Here is an 18,769-nt window from a genome sequence, read left to right as displayed (position 1 = left end):
GCAGATCACCCCCCACCAACTTCCTCTGAAGCCAAGCATTGCCAGGTTAATGGCTCCCAAGCTGAATTCCAACACAGGTTGATGGTCTGTCCCAAACAAGGTCATAGCCCGTAGCTCTGAGCCGACCTTCTACCTGCAGACCCATGTCTCGTGAGCATTCCCACAGGAACAAAACAGGCTTTTTACTTGTTAGTTTATTGTGTTTTCATGCCTCTTAGGCTCCCGCAGCCTACTGTACAGAGGAGCCACCCCACTGTACAGACCCTCGTGCCAGAGTCCTTTCCCCGGCTGGGTCTTTTGCCCCTCCAGGGTAGGGACCATTTCTCATTCATCTTCGTGCACCGGTGTTTAGCAAAGACAATGCCAGGAAGCTCTCGATCCCTAATACCCACTCTTAAATAAACAGGACCTTGGCCTCTCTGGCGGCTGGATTGGAAAGCACAGACAGCTTTCCAGTCTTTTACAGGGTTAGGGAGGGGGGGAGCTGCTCCCGATCCCAAGCACAGCCAGATCCCTCCTGACATTGCCGGCGCACTTCCAGTCCGGCCCCCTGCTCAGCAGTGGTCTTGGGCTCAGGGAACAAACCCAACGTAAATGCTCCAGGGCTTGCGAGGAGGAGGACCACCTCGATTGCGGTCCCCGTGGGCATCCTCATTGGCGTCCTCGCCCTTCTGACAAGGATGAGTCACAAGGTGATTCCCTAGGTAATTGACCACGCCATTGAGACCGAGAAGATGATTGAAAAGTACAGCGGGCTGGCCTCAGACCTGCTCACCTGGATCGAGCAGACTATCACTGTCCTGAACAGCCGCAAGTTCGCCAACTCCCTGACCGGTGTCCAGCAGCAGCTGCAGGCCTTCAGTACCTACCGCACCGTGGAGAAGCCGCCCAAGTAAGGGCCTGGGCACTCGGGAGGGCGGGCATCACGGCCGAGAAACCACCTCCAGAAGGTTGGAGGGCCTGGAGATGGAATCCAGGAGGTGGCTCCTGGAGGTTAGAGAGCTGCCCATCTGTCACCTACTTCATCCCGTTTTGTCTCCCTGCTCCCAAGCCGTCAGCCTACAGGCAGTGGGCATTGAGTAACCCCTGACTCATAGACAAAGAAATACTTCCCCAGATCCCTGAAGGGGAGCAGCAGTGAAATCTCAGACTTCAGAGTCTCTTTAAAGAATGTGCTGGGAAGTTCCTCTCTCTTCTGTGCACTGAGCTGCGGGTTTGTTCTTTGGTAATGACCTCTGCATCCACAGCCCCAGAGCTCTCCACATGAGGCCTTGTTGATCATCAAGCACATCCTTCTTTCTCTCCCATCTGTCACTGCTCATCCATTAGCAGAGCACTTAGTCTGCCTCTCGGGACCTCTGCTCCACTCCAGTGTGTGCAGGGCCTACGTGCACATATGCACATGCAAACACAACTGTGCACATGCGTGCACACGCACACCCACACAGACACAGGGCATTCCAGCTCACCCGCCCTTAGCTTGGCCGGCTCCCCAGAAACAGATTTCTAGCTCATCAGTTGTACCCTCTGCCTTGTTCCTCCCCCGCTCATTCATTCATGACTGGCAAACAGGGAAAGGCGAGACACGGAGTCTAGAATGTACTATAAACAAGTATCTGATTTCTGGCCTGACACTAACCCACTTTTAAAGTCCTAAATCCAATACAGATAACATGCCCCATGAGTCTACCAGGCACTGCACACCGGGGTAGCATCTCCTGGCTGCGTAGACAGTGCTCAAGGCCACAGCCCTCCTGCAGTGCCTGTGAGCAGGCAGATGAATTAGGCTGGCCTCAGGGTGGGGACCTTGCTTACCAGCTGATCTTTGACTACTGCGTGGTGGAGGTAGAAGTGGGTAAATACTTGGCTACGGGCAGAAATGGGAAAGTACCCAGTTACCTGGAGCTTGGACCCTGGGTTCCAGAAATCCATCCTGCTGCCAGTTCTCACCTCCTACACCTAAGGTCCTCCCGGAGCCTAGCCTTTCCTCCCCTCTCAGAAGCATCTGGGCTTTTGCATCGTTGTCAGGAGAGCTGACTTATTAGTACTCAGGTGAAAGTTGCTCTCGGTGCGATGTGTTCTTACGTGGATAATGCTGCTTCCACATAAGAACATACATGGTTTTATTGACTCACTCAGCAAAAAACTGAGTAAAGAGCTAGTCAAAAGCCTTCAACTGTTTGCAGAACAGGGAAGAGTTTCTTTGTACAGATTGGTAAAACTTGATACCTATAGGAATTACCAGAACAGTCCAGTTAGCCATTCCTCCGTGGAAGCAAATGACAAGCAAACACTGCAGTAGTTGTTTTCTCTGGTTTATGTTGCAAAGACTCAACCCCTATTAGATCTCAGTTGGCGAGTATGATAGATTGATAGATCTTTTAACAGGTAAGTAAGTAAACCTATGTAGATCCTCTTTACTTTTTTAAGAGAAATGTGTTTTGCTATCCAAGCTCCAAGATGCCAGGGTTCCATGTTCACTTAAAAAAGAACAACTGGCTGGGACTCCCCTGGTGGTCCAGTGGTTAAGACTCCACGCTTCCAATGCAGGGGACACGGGTTCGATCCTTGGTCGCGGAACTAAGATCCCACATGCCGCATGGCCGACCAGAAAATTAGAAAAGAAAAAAAAAAACTGGCTGTGTGAATCTCGACACTCATCTCCCTACCTCTTTTTTCTTGACAGGTTTCAGGAGAAGGGGAATCTAGAAGTCCTACTTTTTACCATCCAGTCACGGATGAGAGCCAACAATCAGAAAGTGTACACGCCCCACGATGGGAAACTCGTGTCTGACATCAACCGGGTACAGCAACGTTTTCCATTTCACGTTGCCAGTGTGTTGATTGAGCTCCTGATAAGGGCACAGGGAATGGTCCCTGGACAGGGTTAAACCAAGCCACTTCCTGTGGTGTTATTAATGACACATCTGGCTGTTGAGGGTGCTAAGTCTAGCCCTGATAGGTCAGACTCTACCCACGGTCCACCGGTTCAGCCCCCTGTTCAGATGCCCAGAGTCCATTTTTTAGAGCCAGTTTTATAGCCTATTCTCTGTAGAACCTTGAGGTTTTTTGGAGAATACTGACTACTTTTAACAGAAGGGAAATGCCTTATGACATTTCGGAGGTTTGGAGGCCTACCACCACCTGGAAGTTCCAGTGGAAAGGAGGTAGCCATTTAGCCAATAGGAATTTACTGAGCACCCACAGAGGCAAATAACACTGTACTAAACCAAGAGTCTGAGGCAGATTTAGGAGGAGAGGGAACTGGGGGGTCATGACCAGTGCTCCCTGAATCTTTCGTCTGCCCAGACAGGAAAGCCAGAAGGCTGTCACTGAGCTTTAATCTAGGCTCTGCCTAGATTCCTAAAATCGCTCAGTGTTGGGTGAAAGAGTCGGGACCCCCAAATCCCAAGATCTCTCCTCTGCCCCTCGTGCAGGCCTGGGAAAGCCTGGAGGAAGCTGAGTACCGGCGGGAGCTGGCTCTGAGGGAGGAGCTCATCCGGCAGGAGAAGCTAGAGCAGTTGGCCCGGCGCTTTGACCGAAAGGCTGCCATGAGAGAGACGTGGCTCAATGAAAACCAGCGGCTTGTGGCCCAGGTAAAGGGGGCCGCACTTGGGGTTGCAGGAGAGGGGGAGCTTTCCAGAACCCCCAGTAGACAGCAGGGCTGGAGCCCACGCTGGTCTCTCGGTGGCGGCAGCAGGATAAGCCTCTCCACAGGTCTTGAAGCCCTGCTCCCTCTGACTGGGTGGATCAAGATTCACATCCGAAAAGGAACTCTCCCAGATTGACAAAACCTCATTTTTAGGAAAGAGCTACACAATCCAAAAATGGCCCCAAAAGTTGTCTCACGTGGGCCAGTGGCATCACCTGGAGCCAGAGTTCAGGCTGACATTTCAGTGGTCCTCCGGGGATGTGATGAAAGCAGTGCACCTCGTATGTGTCAGACATGCCCCTTGGACTCTGGCCTCTGGGGCTGTGTCACATTTCACTGGCTGAAAATTGACCCCGGGACTGATTCTCCATGAGAGCATCTGTTCCTTCCCACTTGGAGCTTGGAATCAAATTTCCCCTTTCATCCAGAAAGGGGAAAGCAAGCATTCTGAGAGAATCGGAGAGTGTGCATGCACCCCAGATAGCATGGGGGTAAACATGGTTTCCTAGTGAGAAGCCCCTTCCTGCCCAGAATCGGGCAGGTCCACGCAAGGCAGGGTGGTGAGTGCCAGCAGGTGGTGAAGGAGCTCTGTTAGTAATATTCACCCAGTGTTACCCACAAGGATGGCACAGTGAGTAAAATCACAAGCTTCTTGTAAAGGTTCATTTAGTCTTTGGAACTTGGCTCTGATAAGATAGGCTGGAAAAGGTGGCAGAAGTAACTCGTTGGGAAAGGGCTTTCCCGGCCAGCAGTTGTTCCGAAGGGACCCTCTGTTTCTCTGCGTTTGGGGACCAGCCAAGGGGAGCCTGATTGAGCTGCCTGTTTTCCTCCCTGGGGGACAGGATAATTTCGGGTACGACCTGGCAGCTGTGGAGGCCGCCAAGAAGAAGCACGAGGCCATTGAGACGGACACAGCTGCCTACGAGGAGCGGGTGAGGGCCCTGGAGGATCTGGCCCAGGAGCTGGAGCGGGAGAATTACCACGACCAGAAGCGCATCACGGCCCGCAAGGACAACGTCCTGCGCCTGTGGAACTACCTGCAGGAGCTGCTGCAGTCCCGGCGCCAGAGGCTTGAGAAGACGCTGGCCCTGCAGAAGCTCTTCCAGGACATGCTGCACAGCATCGACTGGATGGACGAGATCAAGGTGGGCTCAGACACCCCCCTCCCCCACCCCCGTGTCCACCTGGGGCTTCAGCACCCGCCCTGCAATGGGAGTGTGCTTCCATAGGCACCTCCCAGCCCCACCTCCCTGAGTCAGAGTGGAGAATCCGAGGCAGCACAGCGTCAGGCTGCATCCGCCTCTCAACGGCTTAGCTCACACTGCTCCAGCGCAGATCTTCTGTATTCCCCGTGATCAAGAAATCTGGGGTTCATAGTAGCACAGGTGCCAACCTGCAGGGCCTAGAAGACACAGACATCCATTGGGAGCCTGGAGAATCAGGCTCTGGGTAATCACAATTTGACTCTGGTGGGAACCCAGACCTCCCGGCACAGAGCCACCAAGAAGTCTATCTCCTCTCCCTCTACCGCAGTGGCTCTCAACTGAGGATGCACATCAGACTGACCACGGAGCTTTCTAAAAATACACATGCCCAGGCCCCAAGTCAGGGACACACATAGGAGATTGACTGTAGGGCTTGAGCTCCTGAAAGGTGCTCCCTGAATGATTTTAATGGGCACCCCCAGTGGGAACTCCTGCTCTGTAGCTGCTTTCCCGCTGAGCAGCAGCCGTTTTCCAGCTGCATCTGACTCATCCTGGTCCCAACACGCCACGGACGCTCCCTTCAGAGGGGTCTTCTCCTAGCGTGTGGGTTTCTTCACCTCTCCTCGCTCCCTCTACCTTATCTGTCCTCTTTGCCAGGCTCACCTCTTGTCTGCCGAGTTCGGGAAGCACTTGTTGGAGGTCGAGGACTTGCTACAAAAACACAAGTTGATGGAGGCTGACATCGCCATCCAAGGGGACAAAGCGAAGGCCATCACCACAGCCACTCTTCAGTTCACTGAGGAGCCAGGTGAGGCCACAGGTGTTTTCCTGTTGAGGCCTCTGGCTCAGCACTCCAGCACCCCAGCTTGGATAAATCTAGTTGTAGAATTCTGCCTCTTTCATCAACTAATGGTGCAAGAAAGAAGTTTGAGGGATAGCAAAATTCTCCAGAGGGCAGGCAACTGCTTTGGCCATCTATAATCAGAAGGGTTTATAAGAACCAAGAAGGCATGCTCCGTCTTTCATTCTCTCTGCTAGTTCAAGTTATGGCAGAGACAATTTAGGTTTATAGCTTCTGGTCTTAGATAGGTGACCCCCACTGCCTCTTTGAAGAATCATCTTGAAATTTGTGCCTGGTTCTTTTTTTTTTTTTTTTTTTTAATAGTACTGTATGAACATGGAGGTGAGATCTTTTTTTTTTTTTTTTTTTTTTATTTTTGGGTGTGTTGGGTCTTCGTTTCTGTGCGAGGGCTTTCTCTAGTTGCGGTGAGCGGGGACCACTCTTCATCGCGGTGCGCGGGCCTCTCACTGTCGCGGCCTCTCTTGTTGCGGAGCACAAGCTCCAGACGCGCAGGCTCAGTAGTTGTGGCTCACGGGCTTAGTTGCTCCACGGCATGTGGGATCTTCCCAGACCAGGGCTCGAACCCGTGTCCCCTGCATTGGCAGGCAGATTCTCAACCACTGCGCCACCAGGGAACCCCCCTGTGCCTGATTCTTTTTTAAAATAATTTTACATTGTGCATTTCTACTGAGAGTTGACCCAACTTTTAACCTCTCCTATTCCTGAAGTTTTAGTGGGAATTCATTAAAAAGAACTAATTAAAAGCCTGTCCTCTAAGCAACTGGGAACTGGGACCCCCTGCGTCCAATCCCAAAGCCCCAGTGAGATGGCAGGTTCTAGACGACATGGTCCTAGCCTGGCACCTGATCTGAAGGTTGCCCTTCAGATGAAGGCCTTACCCTTTTTGTCCTCCCTCCTCCCATTCCTCCCAGGGTACCAGCCTTGCGACCCCCAGGTCATCCGGGACCGTGTCAGCCACCTGGAGCAGTGCTTCGAGGAGCTGAGCAACATGGCAGCCGGACGCAAGGCCCAGCTGGAGCAGTCCAAGCGGCTCTGGAAGTTCTTCTGGGAGATGGATGAGGCCGAGAGCTGGATCAAGGAGAAGGAGCAGATTTACTCCTCCCTGGACTATGGCAAGGACCTGACCAGCGTGCTCATCCTGCAGCGCAAGCACAAGGCCTTCGAGGACGAGCTGCGCGGGCTGGACGCCCACCTGGACCAGATCTTCCAGGAGGCCGAGGGCATGGTTGCACGCAAGCAGTTCGGGCACCCGCAGATCGAGGCCCAGATCAAGGAGGTGTCTGCCCAGTGGAACCAGCTGAAGGAGCTGGCTGCCTTCCGCAAGAAGAACCTCCAGGACGCTGAGAACTTCTTTCAGTTCCAGGGCGATGCGGACGACCTGAAGGCCTGGCTGCAAGATGCCCACCGGCTGCTCTCGGGAGAAGACGTGGGGCAGGATGAAGGGGCCACACAGGCCCTGGGGAAGAAGCACAAGGACTTTCTGGAGGAGCTAGAGGAGAGCCACGGGGTGATGGAGCATCTGGAACAGCAGGCCCAGGGGTTCCCCCAAGAGTTTCGGGATTCCCCAGATGTGACCAACCGGCTGCAGGCCCTCCGGGATCTCTACCAGCAGGTGGTGGCCCAAGCGGACATACGTCGGCAGAGGCTGCAGGATGCCCTGGACCTGTACACGGTGTTTGGGGAGACGGATGCCTGTGAACTGTGGATGGGCGAGAAGGGGAAGTGGCTGGCCCAGATGGACATCCCAGACACGCTGGAGGACCTGGAGGTCGTGCAGCACAGGTCAGGGCCGGCCCTTCCCTGTAGCCTCCCCCTACGCAGTCTGTGCTCCTAGTGCTGGAACAGCCTCCAGATCAACAAGGGTCTCTTTGAGAGGCCATAAGATGCCCTTGATCACAGAGGCCAGGCACTGAGAGTCACGAGTTCTAATCTGGCTCTGTGGCGCTTGGTACTTCACCCCCTGGGACCTTCCTCAAAATAAGACAAAGGGGCTCTTTCTGGTCCAGGTGTTGGAGGACTTTTCAGCTACAGCAGCCTTTGTTCAAATGAATGGTATATGGAACCCCTGACATATAACACAGTGGAAAGTGGAGTGGTTGTGGTGAAGGGGGTGCGAGAGGCTGGACCCCACAAGCTCTAGCTTTCTTTGGCAGTCCCTAAACCACAGAACCCCGAGGGGCCACAGAGACCAGTTTGTAAATCACCAGTCTGCAAGGCCCCTCTCATTTCCATTATTCCGATTCCATCAGCACTCTGGCATGGGAGGGTGTGCCCCCAGTCTGTGTGGCATCCCGTCATCCTGAGTATAGAATCCAAGGAGCTGAGGAAAAGAAGTCACTCCTCAATCATGCCAAGGTGGTCCCACACCGATGCTGGAGGGACCTGGGCTCTTATCTCAGAAGAGTCAGCTTTCATAACCACACAGTGACCCTCCCCTCGGCAGCTCTGCCTTCTCCTACCCAGGGACTGAGCACCTGGCTGGGGAGGTATCCTTCAGGTCCAGGTGTCAAGGCAGTGGAATTAGGGTCCATGAGCAGCAGCTGGGGCATTGGAGGCATGGCAGGTAGTCTCTGTGGCAATTAACACCGCCTACACCTCATTTTCCCATAAACCTCTCTGTTTAGCCAATTGTCTTATAAGTAACCAGTTCTCTCCCAGCCTGACCCAGGAAATGCTAAACCATGAAACTGGACCCATGAACCAGAAAATAGGGTGTGTCAGCACACCTTTCTCCCCTCTTACCTGGTCAATGTATTTAGGAGGTGGAAGGAGAAAGCAAGAGCTACACGTTCTGGAGACCGGCCACTGCTGCCTTACCAATCCTCATTTTCTCTGTCCACATCAGGTTTGATATCCTGGACCAGGAGATGAAGACTTTGATGGCTCAGATTGATGGCGTGAACCTTGCTGCCAACAGCCTGGTAGAGAGTAGCCACCCACGCAGTGGGGAAGTGAAGAAGTGCCAGGACCACCTGAATACCAGGTGGGGTGTGGGTAGGGCTTGGGGCTAGGGGCTTCTTTTCCTGACACCTGACACAGCCTTGGGGGTGTGGCCCAGAAGTCAGGATGCCTGCTATGCACTGCCAGGTTTGTACCCTCAGAGCTCTTGCCTCGCTCAGCCAAAGTCTCCTTCTGACGCTGGAGCTTTAGCAGCAAGGAGGAGAGACCTGTGTGGTGACCAGCCCAGGGAGGGAGAGAGACCTGTTCACAGAGCTGCGAATGCTGTGCCTGGGGCGGGCATGTGCTGAGTGATGGAGCGAATGTCCTGAGTGCATCCATAGTTAGAATCAGGCCATGTGGTACTCATGTCACATTTCCCCGGACGTTCTTAGGCAGGGAAAATTGCTTTCTGAGAGCTCTTAAGTACTGTCCATTAAAAAAAGCTCCTGCTTGCACCAAAATGTAGCATTGGTAATGAGACTGGCTTGAATGAAGAGGAGAATTAGCAGGAAGCCTTGAGCACGCTTCGTGGCCAGAACAAAAAACAGGCCCTAAGGAGCCTTTGGAGAGGGGCTGCTTTCAGTACAGGGTGTAATTGCCACGAGTTCCTTGAGGATCTCTGAGGACAGAGCATGCGCCTGTGTTCTGTTTGTTACCCTGGGTCCTACACGCACAGTGGGACGTGTTCACCGTCTCCCCACTACCCCGGTCCCTCTCCCCACACTTGTGCCTGAGCCCTGCTCTGCCCGAGGCAACCTGGGAGGTGGGGTTAGGGAAGACTCAGCTGTAAAGAAAAGGAGCAGCACAGTGGGGGCTTAAGAGGAGGCACGGGGTGACTTTGGAGCCACTAGATTATCTCAGCATCCAAAGAAGGGGACTGTAGTCCAGGAGGGTCCTCTGTAATCTAAGGTTTATGCAGAGGAGGAGCATGCCTCCTTGTTCTTCTTTAGGTTTGGAGGTAACGGGATGCGTGTGCGTGCATGTATGTGTGTGCGTGTGCACGACACACAGGAAGAACTTGTCAGCTAGCACATCTGCTGCTTTGATGAGTTATAGGCAGAGAATGATCTCACAGACCTCTAAGCCATACACCATCCTAAGTGGAACACACCAAGATACTTGTCATCCTCAGGTGAGAGAGAACCCGAGGTGTGAAAAGGTAAAATGGTTTTCCATGACATCTGAGTGTTGAAAGGTACCTGAGCCGTGTACCCCAGACAGCCTGCATCCTGCACAAACATTCCAAGCATAGGGAGCTCGCCCCGTCCCCGTGTAGCCCATCCCATTTGGGAGCAGCCCCTTTTGGGTAGAAAGTTTGATCTCATCGTGAGTGGAAATCTGCCTCCTTGAAATTCGGGCTCTGCCCGTTAGAGACAACGAAACTTACCCTGATTCTTCTTCCACATGATAGCTCTTCAAGTATTTTTAAAGATAGTTGTCATTCTTCACCCCATCCACAGTCCTGCCTCCAAGTCGCTGCTGTTCTCTCTACAGAATGCATCCTCCTCCAACTACGTAGTCTAAATCATGCTTGTTTTTAGGCGAGTCCAGGTTCCTCTCCTTCCCAGTTTCCAGGATGAAAAAGTATCTTTCCCTCCCTTGACTGGCTTAGAGCTTCACATTCTACCTTGTATTATAATTACTTTTGTCCTGAAGAACTTTTCTACTAGACTGTAAGCGAATGAAGAGCAGTATCTTTATATATTGTCCACAGTGCTCTGAGCACCAAGCATTTTGCTGTCTGAGGTTCCCTCTGTTCAGAGTATTCTTTTCCCCAATATCCACTTGCCTTAGTCCCTCGCTCAGATCTCAGCTCACATGTCAGCTTCTTGGATCAGCCCACACTGTCCACCCCATTCAAAATATCACTACCTCCTCCCCATCCAGCTCCTCTGCCTCGATCCTGTTATCTTGCTTTCGTTTTTTCCATTGTACTTGTCACCACCTGATGGATTAAAGACTTATTTGTCTCTGCCCACTCAAATGAGAGCACTTTGCTTTGTTCGTTGCTACATGCCCAGAGCCTTGAACGGGGCCTGGCACAAGGCACTTGGTAGTTGTGTGATATAACACAGTGAATGAGTGAGCGGGGACAAAACTGAAATATCTTCTGCCAGGCTTGACACCTATGAGTCATTCAAACACTTACTGAATGTGTGATTACCTCCCACCACATGCATTCTAGTTGACCAACATTTTCTTAACAGTCTTGGGCCCAGGACCAAACATGGACTCCTGACATGGTCTGGCCAGTGCTGCCTAGAGCAGTTCTATCAACTGCCTCCTTTTTGGAGATGGTGCAGTGGAGGGGAAGGTGGGTTTCGGAGGCAGACTAGACCCAAACCTCACCCTGTCCCCTGTGTGGGCTCTGCCTGGTGGCTGCAGTGAGGCCACACCAGGAAAAGTCTGGAAAATCGCCGTGGAGCCACTTGCCCAGGGGCACCGCCAGACCCTCTCCTGTGGCTTCTGGACGGAGCCAGGAGATCTCACAGCCCTGGAGTGCCTCGCTATCCTTTCACAGTGGTTTCAGACCACCTTGGAGGAAACCTTCTGCTCCCTTCCCTTGAGGTCCAACCTCAGCAGCATCCGTGCACCAGGCACAGAACTACCCAGAGTTGAGGAACTTCACGCCTGGACTCTCCCTCCTCTCCTTCCTGGAATTCCCGATCCTTCCTCTGGGCTCTTTCTCCTCTCTCTCTCTCTCTCTCTCTCTCTCTCTCTCTCTCTCTCGGAATTCCCAACCCTTCCCAGCCCATCTCCCACTTCTGTTTGCAGGCCTGTCTTCCACCCCCAGACTAGCGGCCATGGTCACCCTGGGAATGCCCGCAGTGTGCTCTGCCCAGCCCATCTGCCTCCTGCCTCCACCTCCATCCCCCGGTGCTGGGACTGCAAAGCTGAGCGAGCTACTCGGGGCCCCATCCTTAAATAGATCACTCCCGTGGAGGCACTGGAGGTTTGCCCGTTGACATACAGCTCAGATGACCACCATGAGATTGCTATTATCCCTCCTCACAGCTCCCTTAGTCCTCTCTGCCTGGTATGCGCTATGTACGTAGTATTTTATACTATTGTTTTTCGGTGAGTTTGTCTTAATTTCTCTCTAAACTGTACACTCCGTGGAGCAAAGTCTAGCTATGACTGTATCCTCCCAAAGGCTAACATAATGCTTATACACTGTGGATATTCAAGAGAGTCTGGCTCAATTAACGAATGTGTGTTCAGTATACTCTTATGTGCATCTAGATCATGGTGATGCAGGATGAGTAAACCTGGGTCCACGGGAGGTGTCCCTGGTGGTCTGGGCCCAGGCTAATGGGCAGCTCTTTAGAAGAAGCTTACTGTGGGCTGCAGACCAACCCCAGGACATCTGCCTGACATTTGCACCCTCCCCAGTTTCATTCCAGACTGCACATGAAGGTTAAGATGATGTTTTAATTATAATCCCAGCTTCTCCTTCCCCCTTTCTCTTCCTTTTCCTTCTCTTCACCAGGACTCTTTTGTTTTAGAACCATGGTGGCTTTTCTTAGGCCCTGGGCACTTGGAACTTGGTCTTAGGCATCTGTGTGGTCCCTCTGGGGAAGCTGAGCTGGGACCCTATGTCCTAAAGCATTCTTGAGGTTTATAATGGGAGGTTTCTAATTATTTTCATTACAGGTGTACCTCGGAGATATTGTGGGTCCAGTTGCAGATCACCCCAATAAAGCAAATAGCAAAATAAAGCGAGTCACACAAATTTGGGGGGTTTCCCAGTGCATATAAAAGTTGTTTACAGTATACTGTAGTCTATTAAGTGTGCAACAGCATTATGCCTAGAAAAACAATGTACATACCTTAATTTAAAAATACTTTATCGCTAAAAAATGCTAATCATCATCTGAACTTTCAATGAGTCATAATCTTTTTGCAATAGTAACATCAAAGATCACTGCCCACAAATCACCATACAAATATAATTATGCAAAAGTTTGATATTGCAATAACTACCAAAAAGTAGTACAGAGACATGAGGTGAGCAAATGTTGTTGGAAAAATGCCAGTGATAGATTTTTCAACAAAGGGTCGCTACAGACCTTCAATTTGTAAAAAAACAAAAACAAAAAAACCCTGTAATATCTGTGAAGCACAGTAAAGCGAAGCACGATAAAACAAGGTATGCTTATAGCTTTCAAACTCTGGGGAAACTGTACGTTTGCCTGAAATTCAACTGCATATAGAGCTTATGTACAGAGCATCATGTTCCTTTACCAATGGTTGGAATAACATCACAGCTCACCTCCTGCTGATGGAAAGCTCTGATTGGCAGTTATGTTGTCTTGAGTAAAATTGGATAAACGTATTTGACACATGACAGCTGGTTGGATAGATGACTTTTTTCAGCGTGCAAGGCCTGTCAGGGGAGACTCTGGAAGGGAAATTTGGTGTCCCTTCCAAATCTGGAAGGGACATCCTGTGGGAAGCGTTAAGGAAGAGGGTGTCTCTGTGTCCCCCGTCTCCCCCGGCAGGTGGCAGGAATTCCAGACCATGGTGTTGGAACGGCGGGAGGCTGTGGACTCGGCCCTCCGGGTGCACAGCTACTGCGTGGACTGCGAGGAGACCAGCAAGTGGGTGGTGGACAAGACGAAGGTGGTGGAGTCTACAAGGGACCTGGGCCGCGACCTGGCGGGCGTCATCGCCATCCAGCGCAAGTTGTCGGGGCTGGAGCGTGACGTGGCCGCCATCCATGCCCGCGTGGATGCCCTGGAGCAGGAGTCGCGGCGGCTGATGGAGTCACACCCTGAGCTGAAGAAGGACATTGGCCAGCGGCAGGCGTACGTGGAGGAGCTGTGGCAGGCCCTGCAGCAAGCCCTGAAGAGCCAGGAGGCCTCGCTGGGGGAAGCCAGCCAGCTGCAGGCCTTCCTGCAGGATCTGGATGCCTTCCAGGCCTGGCTGTCCACGGCCCAGAAGGATGTGGCCTCCAAGGACATGCCCGAGTCCCTCCCAGAGGCCGAGCAGCTCCTGCAGCAGCACGTGGCCATCAAGGACGACATTGACAGGCACCAGAAGAGCTACGAGCAGGTCAAGGCATCCGGGGAGAAGGTGATCCATGGCCAGACGGACCCGGAGTACCTGCTCCTGGGCCAGCGGCTGGCTGGCCTGGATAAGGGCTGGGATGCCCTGCACCGGATGTGCGAGAGCCGCAGCCATGCCCTCACCCAGTGCCTCGGCTTCCAGGAGTTCCAGAAAGATGCCAAGCAGGCTGAAGCCATCCTCAGCAACCAGGTAGGGCGAGGCGTTCAGGGCCAGGGGCCAGGGGGCATCTCTCAGGGCAACAGGGAATTTATGTTGTAAGTCGGCAACAGTGCTACAGGGCTCAGGGACCAAATTATGCTTTTCTTGGACTCTCTCTAGCCACTAGTTCGGGGAGCGGTCCTCTTCGTTCCTTATCGTGTGCGCTTTCCAGCCCCGTGTCCCAGACTACGTCTTGTTCTTGGGCCAGTTAGAGGCTAGAGAAGTGAATTTTTCCCTGGGTGGTTACCCTTCCATGTGGCTTTAGGCACCCTGTTGATCAGGTGCCCCCGAGTGGGGGTGGGGAACAAGACCGAGGGAGCTTCTTCCTCGCACAGCTCCAGGGGGTGCCATTCACGCTGTAACGTGCACGGCTGCACACGGTGCTCCTGGCTGGCAGGTGCCCTCCCCGCCTCCTCAGCTTGTCTTCATGCCTGTTCTGGAAACTTGCTTCAACAGGAATATACTCTGGCTCACTTGGAGCCCCCAGACTCCCTAGAAGCTGCAGAGGCCAGGATCCGGAAGTTTGAGGAATTCTTGGTGTCTATGGAGAACAACCGGGATAAGGTTTTGAGTCCTGTGGACTCTGGAAACAAGCTGGTAGCTGAAGGGAACCTCTACTCAGACAAGATCAAGGAGAAGGTGCAGCTGATTGAGGACAGGTATCCTCCGCCCCTAGGGTCACGGGGCCAGGTAGGGTGGTGGTACAGCGCTCAGCACCATTGTGACTGTGGCTCTGGCTTCCCTTCCAGGCACAGGAAGAATGACGAGAAGGCCCAGGAGGCCTCGGTCCTTCTGAGAGACAACCTGGAGCTCCAGAACTTCCTGCAGAACTGCCAGGAGGTGAGGTTCCAGCCAGGCTGGCCACTTTGCAGGAGATTCCTTCTAGAAGCAGAGTGTCCTAGAGGTGGGAAGTCCTTTCTAACTCAGGAGTCTGGATTCCATAAGTGGGGAGCTCTGGGCACTTGACAGCTTAAGTCCTTCATCCTCTAGAATCATTGGTTCCACAATTTTTTTTTTTCAAATCTGTAAAGATATCTTCTAATTTGTCAAGTCCAGGGCAGGCTTTCTCAAAAAGTGGCCTGACAACAGCCTCCTACATGTAGCAGACACTTGTGCGTCCCATGCCACGATCTGTCAGCCTTCCAGACTCCAGCACACCTCCGGTGGACAGCTCCAGTCACCCTACCAGTGTCCCACTTCAAGCATACCTTGCAGTCTCAAAGTTTTTTGCTCCACAATCTCAGTTTGTTTACTACAGCAACCTCAAAGTGCAAAGGAGGAGTTACTGCCTTCAAGGGCAACCTTCAGCCAACTGGGGCAGGGATCAGTGGATACATGCCCCAGCTCCCCACCCTTAGAGAGGGAGAGTGGGAGGGAGGAGAGGGAGAAGGAATGAGGGAACAATTTTGCTAACTGAACTCCTGCTTACAACCCTTGCTCCCCTACAGTCTGTTCTCCAAATCTAAGTCAGAGCATGTTACTCCCCTGCTTAAAACCTTCCAGTAGCTTCTCACTGCCTTCTAGATAAAGTCCAAAATGGGACGTGTGTTCGGTGCTTCCCTTAGCACATGTGGTTATCCCTGTGAAGAGCACATTTCACACTCTATTATGACAGTCTGTTCCCTTCTCAGTGCCAACCTACAAACTGAAGTCCAGGGGCTGTCCTTAGGGTAAAGCACAGTGTCTGGCAAATAACAGATTCTCAATAAATATTTATTATTGAATGAAAAAAAAAAAAAGTGGCCTGAGGACTATCTGTATTAGAGTCACCTAGGGCCCTGGTCAGGGTCGGCCTGAAAGTCACGTGACCTGTGCATTCATACGGGGCCCCGTGCTTACAAGGGCCCCATGCTTAGTTTAATGCTCTCCTGTTGCCATCTTGAAATTCTTTTTTTTTTATATATATAGTTTTCCTTTAGCAGATTCTACTTTCAAAAAAAAATTTTTTTACATCTTTCTTGGAGTATAGTTGCTTTACAATGTTGTGTTAGTTTCTGCTGTATAACAAAGTGAATCAGCTATATGTATACATATATCTCCATATCCCCTCCCTCTCGCGCCTCCCTCCCACCCTCCCTATCCCACCCCTCTAGGTGGTCACAGAGCACTGAGAAATTCTTAATAATTTTGAACATTTCCATTTTGCACCAGGCCCTGCAAATTATGGAGCCAGTCTTGGCTCTGGTTAGATGCAGACTCCTGGGCCCCACTTGGGCCCAGATGAATCAGAACTTAGGGGGTGAGAAAGAACAGCATTCTCAACCAAGCTTCTGGTTGGAGAACTGCTGACTCAGAAGGTCCTCGCTCAGCCTGGGGAGAGCTGTGCAGGAAGGTCTTTAACCTGCACTCCTGGGTCCTTCCGTGAACAGGACTTCCATGTGGAATGGGGCTTTCCCTGACTTCTTTCTTGCTTCCATCCTCATAGCCCTTTCCTCTCAACCCAAATGACTTTGTCTTCACCCACCTCTGCCCTTGGTACCACCCAGGCTTGGTATGGTGTCAGGACATCTTGGAAATATCAGAGTCTCATCACAGTTCTTCCTTCATTGTTAATGATAGGATCTGCCCTTGGCTTTTTCCTCAGAGAACATTTTCTCCATGTTTATTAATGATTTCTCCCCCTACTGCCAAAGGGTGGATTTATCCATCCATTCAGTAAACACTTGTTGAGTTCCTGCAGTAGGCCAGGCCCTGTCCTCGGTCCTGGAAATGTGGAGAGAAGTATAAATAAACCTGGTGTCATACTGCACACACTCTAGAGGGGAAGACACAGTAGTGCCTGTATTTTAGCCCTGAGACAACGCAGGTTAAGTTTCCTGTGCTGGGAGTTAAGGATCCAGAGTTGGAGGGGAGTACTCTGCTGTGTTCCTACTTCCTCCCCTTGGCCCTCTTCTTCCGCAGCCAGAGGTGGGCGGCAGTCCTGCCCTGAGCCCCTGGCCGAAGAAGGACACTCGGGGACCATTGAACCCATTCTTTCTGCCCACAGCTCACTCTCTGGATCAATGACAAGCTGCTGACATCTCAGGATGTCTCCTACGATGACGCTCGAAACCTTCACAACAAATGGCTGAAGCACCAGGCGTTCGTGGCAGAGCTGGCTTCCCACCAGGGGTGGCTAGAGAACATTGACGCAGTGAGTAGAGCGAGCAGTTGGGCTCTCTGCTCGGGATGCTTCCCTGAGCAGTGCTTCACGCAGGGCATGGACGCTGGCCCGCAGCTTGCTGGACGGTGTAGAACCTGGACGTGAAAAACTTCTGCAAATAGTAGTTAAACCTTCAGAGCTCCTGATACGTCCAGTCTTATAAAGCCCGGTCAGAATGGGTGCCTCCGCTGGGTCACCTGAGTCTGGGGACAGTCCAGGACATGGAGGACACAGAGTCAGAGCCTCAGCTTTCAGTGCCAGGATGGCAGTAACCTCTGTCTGCCTTCCATCATCCACACCAGGGCCCCGCGCTGTCCTGGCCAGGGGCAGGGGAATATGTGAGATGAGCAGAATGGGCCGGGGACTACTGACCCTCACTGTTTGGATGGGCAGAACCACCAGGGAGTGGTCATTCATAGCAAGGGTCCCCTCTGTGACAAGCTTGCCCAGGGGCCCAAGTCAAAATGTGGCTGGAGTTAGATCTGGGAATAGAAAGGGAGGTACCTCTGCCCCCCCGTGCTGTGGCTATATGGAGAAAGTGGGCCTAGGGGCCACACAAGGCTGTGTCCATAGTGGCTAAGGGTGCAGGCTCCGAGCCAGGCTGTCTGACTCCTCAACCTCCCTGCGCCTCAGTTTCTTCATCTGTAAAATGAGGATAATAACAGTACCTACCCGAGGGAGTTATGAGCATTAAAGCACTTAGAATATTACTTGGCAATTATTAGGCACTCAATAAATATTAAGTATTATTAGCAAGTATGTATTCCTAGGCCCAAATCATCTCATACTGTAACCTTCTGAAAAAGATGCATTTATGTGGGTGAAAACCAGATAAGACAAACTCAGCAGCTAAAAGATATCACTGAAGGTCAGTGCACAGCTTCTGGCAAGACAATTAAGAGAGGGTGAAGGAATTCCCTGGCAGTCCTGTGGTTAGGACTCTGCCCTTTCACTGCTGAGGGCCCAGGTTCAATCCCTGGTCTAGGAGCTAAGATCCCGCAAGCTGCGCGGCACGATAAATAAACAAACAAACAAACTCACAGGGAGGTTTCCATGGTTGTTGTACCTGGGTGGATATTGAATCTTTTTTTTTTTTAATTAAAAAAAAAATTTTAGTACTAGCTGGCTCTTGTCTGCAGCTCCCTATGCTACAATCTCCCTGAGTGATTTGCCACAGACACGCTCTCCCTGTCCCACCTTCTACTGCAAATAACTCTGGGGGTGCAGAGTCTTTCAGCCGAGCCTCACCCGAATTCTAGGCAGATGCTTTGCCTCACTGACCTCCCCTCGGTTAGCCCTTTGCAACCACCGGGAACAAGGCGGCTCTCCAGGGTCAGAGGGTGAACTCTCCTCCTTCCGCACACAGGAAGGAAAGCAGCTGATGGAGGAGAAGCCCCAGTTTGCGGCCCTGGTGTCCCAGAGGCTGGAAGCCTTGCACCGGCTCTGGGATGAGCTTCAGGCCACCACACAGGAGACGGCCCAGCACCTCTCAGCCGCCAGGAGCTCTGACCTGCGCTCGCAGACCCACACCGACCTCAACAAGTGGATCAGGGCCATGGAGGACCAGCTACGGTCGGACGACCTGGGCAAGGACCTGACCAGCGTCAACAGGATGCTGGCTAAGCTGAAGGCAAGTGAGCAGGTTGTAGACTGAGGGTGTTGGAATGGAGAGGGTCTTGGAAGCAAATCTGCAACCTGAA

General features: G+C 52.2%; 1 protein-coding gene across 5 annotated transcripts in view; it reads left to right on the top strand.

Annotated features, from left to right (window-relative positions):
• Window positions 1–18,769, top strand: part of SPTB (spectrin beta, erythrocytic) — a 123,049-nt gene that overhangs the window by 75,336 nt on the left and 28,944 nt on the right. For all 5 annotated transcript variants that reach the window (XM_057543582.1, XM_057543583.1, XM_057543584.1 and 2 more), the window contains 12 exons: window positions 705–892; window positions 2,687–2,804; window positions 3,438–3,596; window positions 4,495–4,797; window positions 5,515–5,665; window positions 6,631–7,501; window positions 8,565–8,702; window positions 13,162–13,918; window positions 14,384–14,586; window positions 14,677–14,767; window positions 16,914–17,060; window positions 18,436–18,699. In XM_057543582.1, coding sequence (XP_057399565.1) covers window positions 705–892; window positions 2,687–2,804; window positions 3,438–3,596; window positions 4,495–4,797; window positions 5,515–5,665; window positions 6,631–7,501; window positions 8,565–8,702; window positions 13,162–13,918; window positions 14,384–14,586; window positions 14,677–14,767; window positions 16,914–17,060; window positions 18,436–18,699 — 3,390 coding nt within the window. The remainder of the gene's footprint in view (window positions 1–704; window positions 893–2,686; window positions 2,805–3,437; window positions 3,597–4,494; window positions 4,798–5,514; window positions 5,666–6,630; window positions 7,502–8,564; window positions 8,703–13,161; window positions 13,919–14,383; window positions 14,587–14,676; window positions 14,768–16,913; window positions 17,061–18,435; window positions 18,700–18,769) is intronic.

Source organism: Balaenoptera acutorostrata, chromosome 3 (assembly GCF_949987535.1).
Source record: "Balaenoptera acutorostrata chromosome 3, mBalAcu1.1, whole genome shotgun sequence".
Classification (NCBI taxonomy): domain Eukaryota; kingdom Metazoa; phylum Chordata; class Mammalia; order Artiodactyla; family Balaenopteridae; genus Balaenoptera; species Balaenoptera acutorostrata.
Note: the sequence above shows the minus strand (reverse complement) of the source record. Positions and strands in the feature narration are given on the sequence as shown.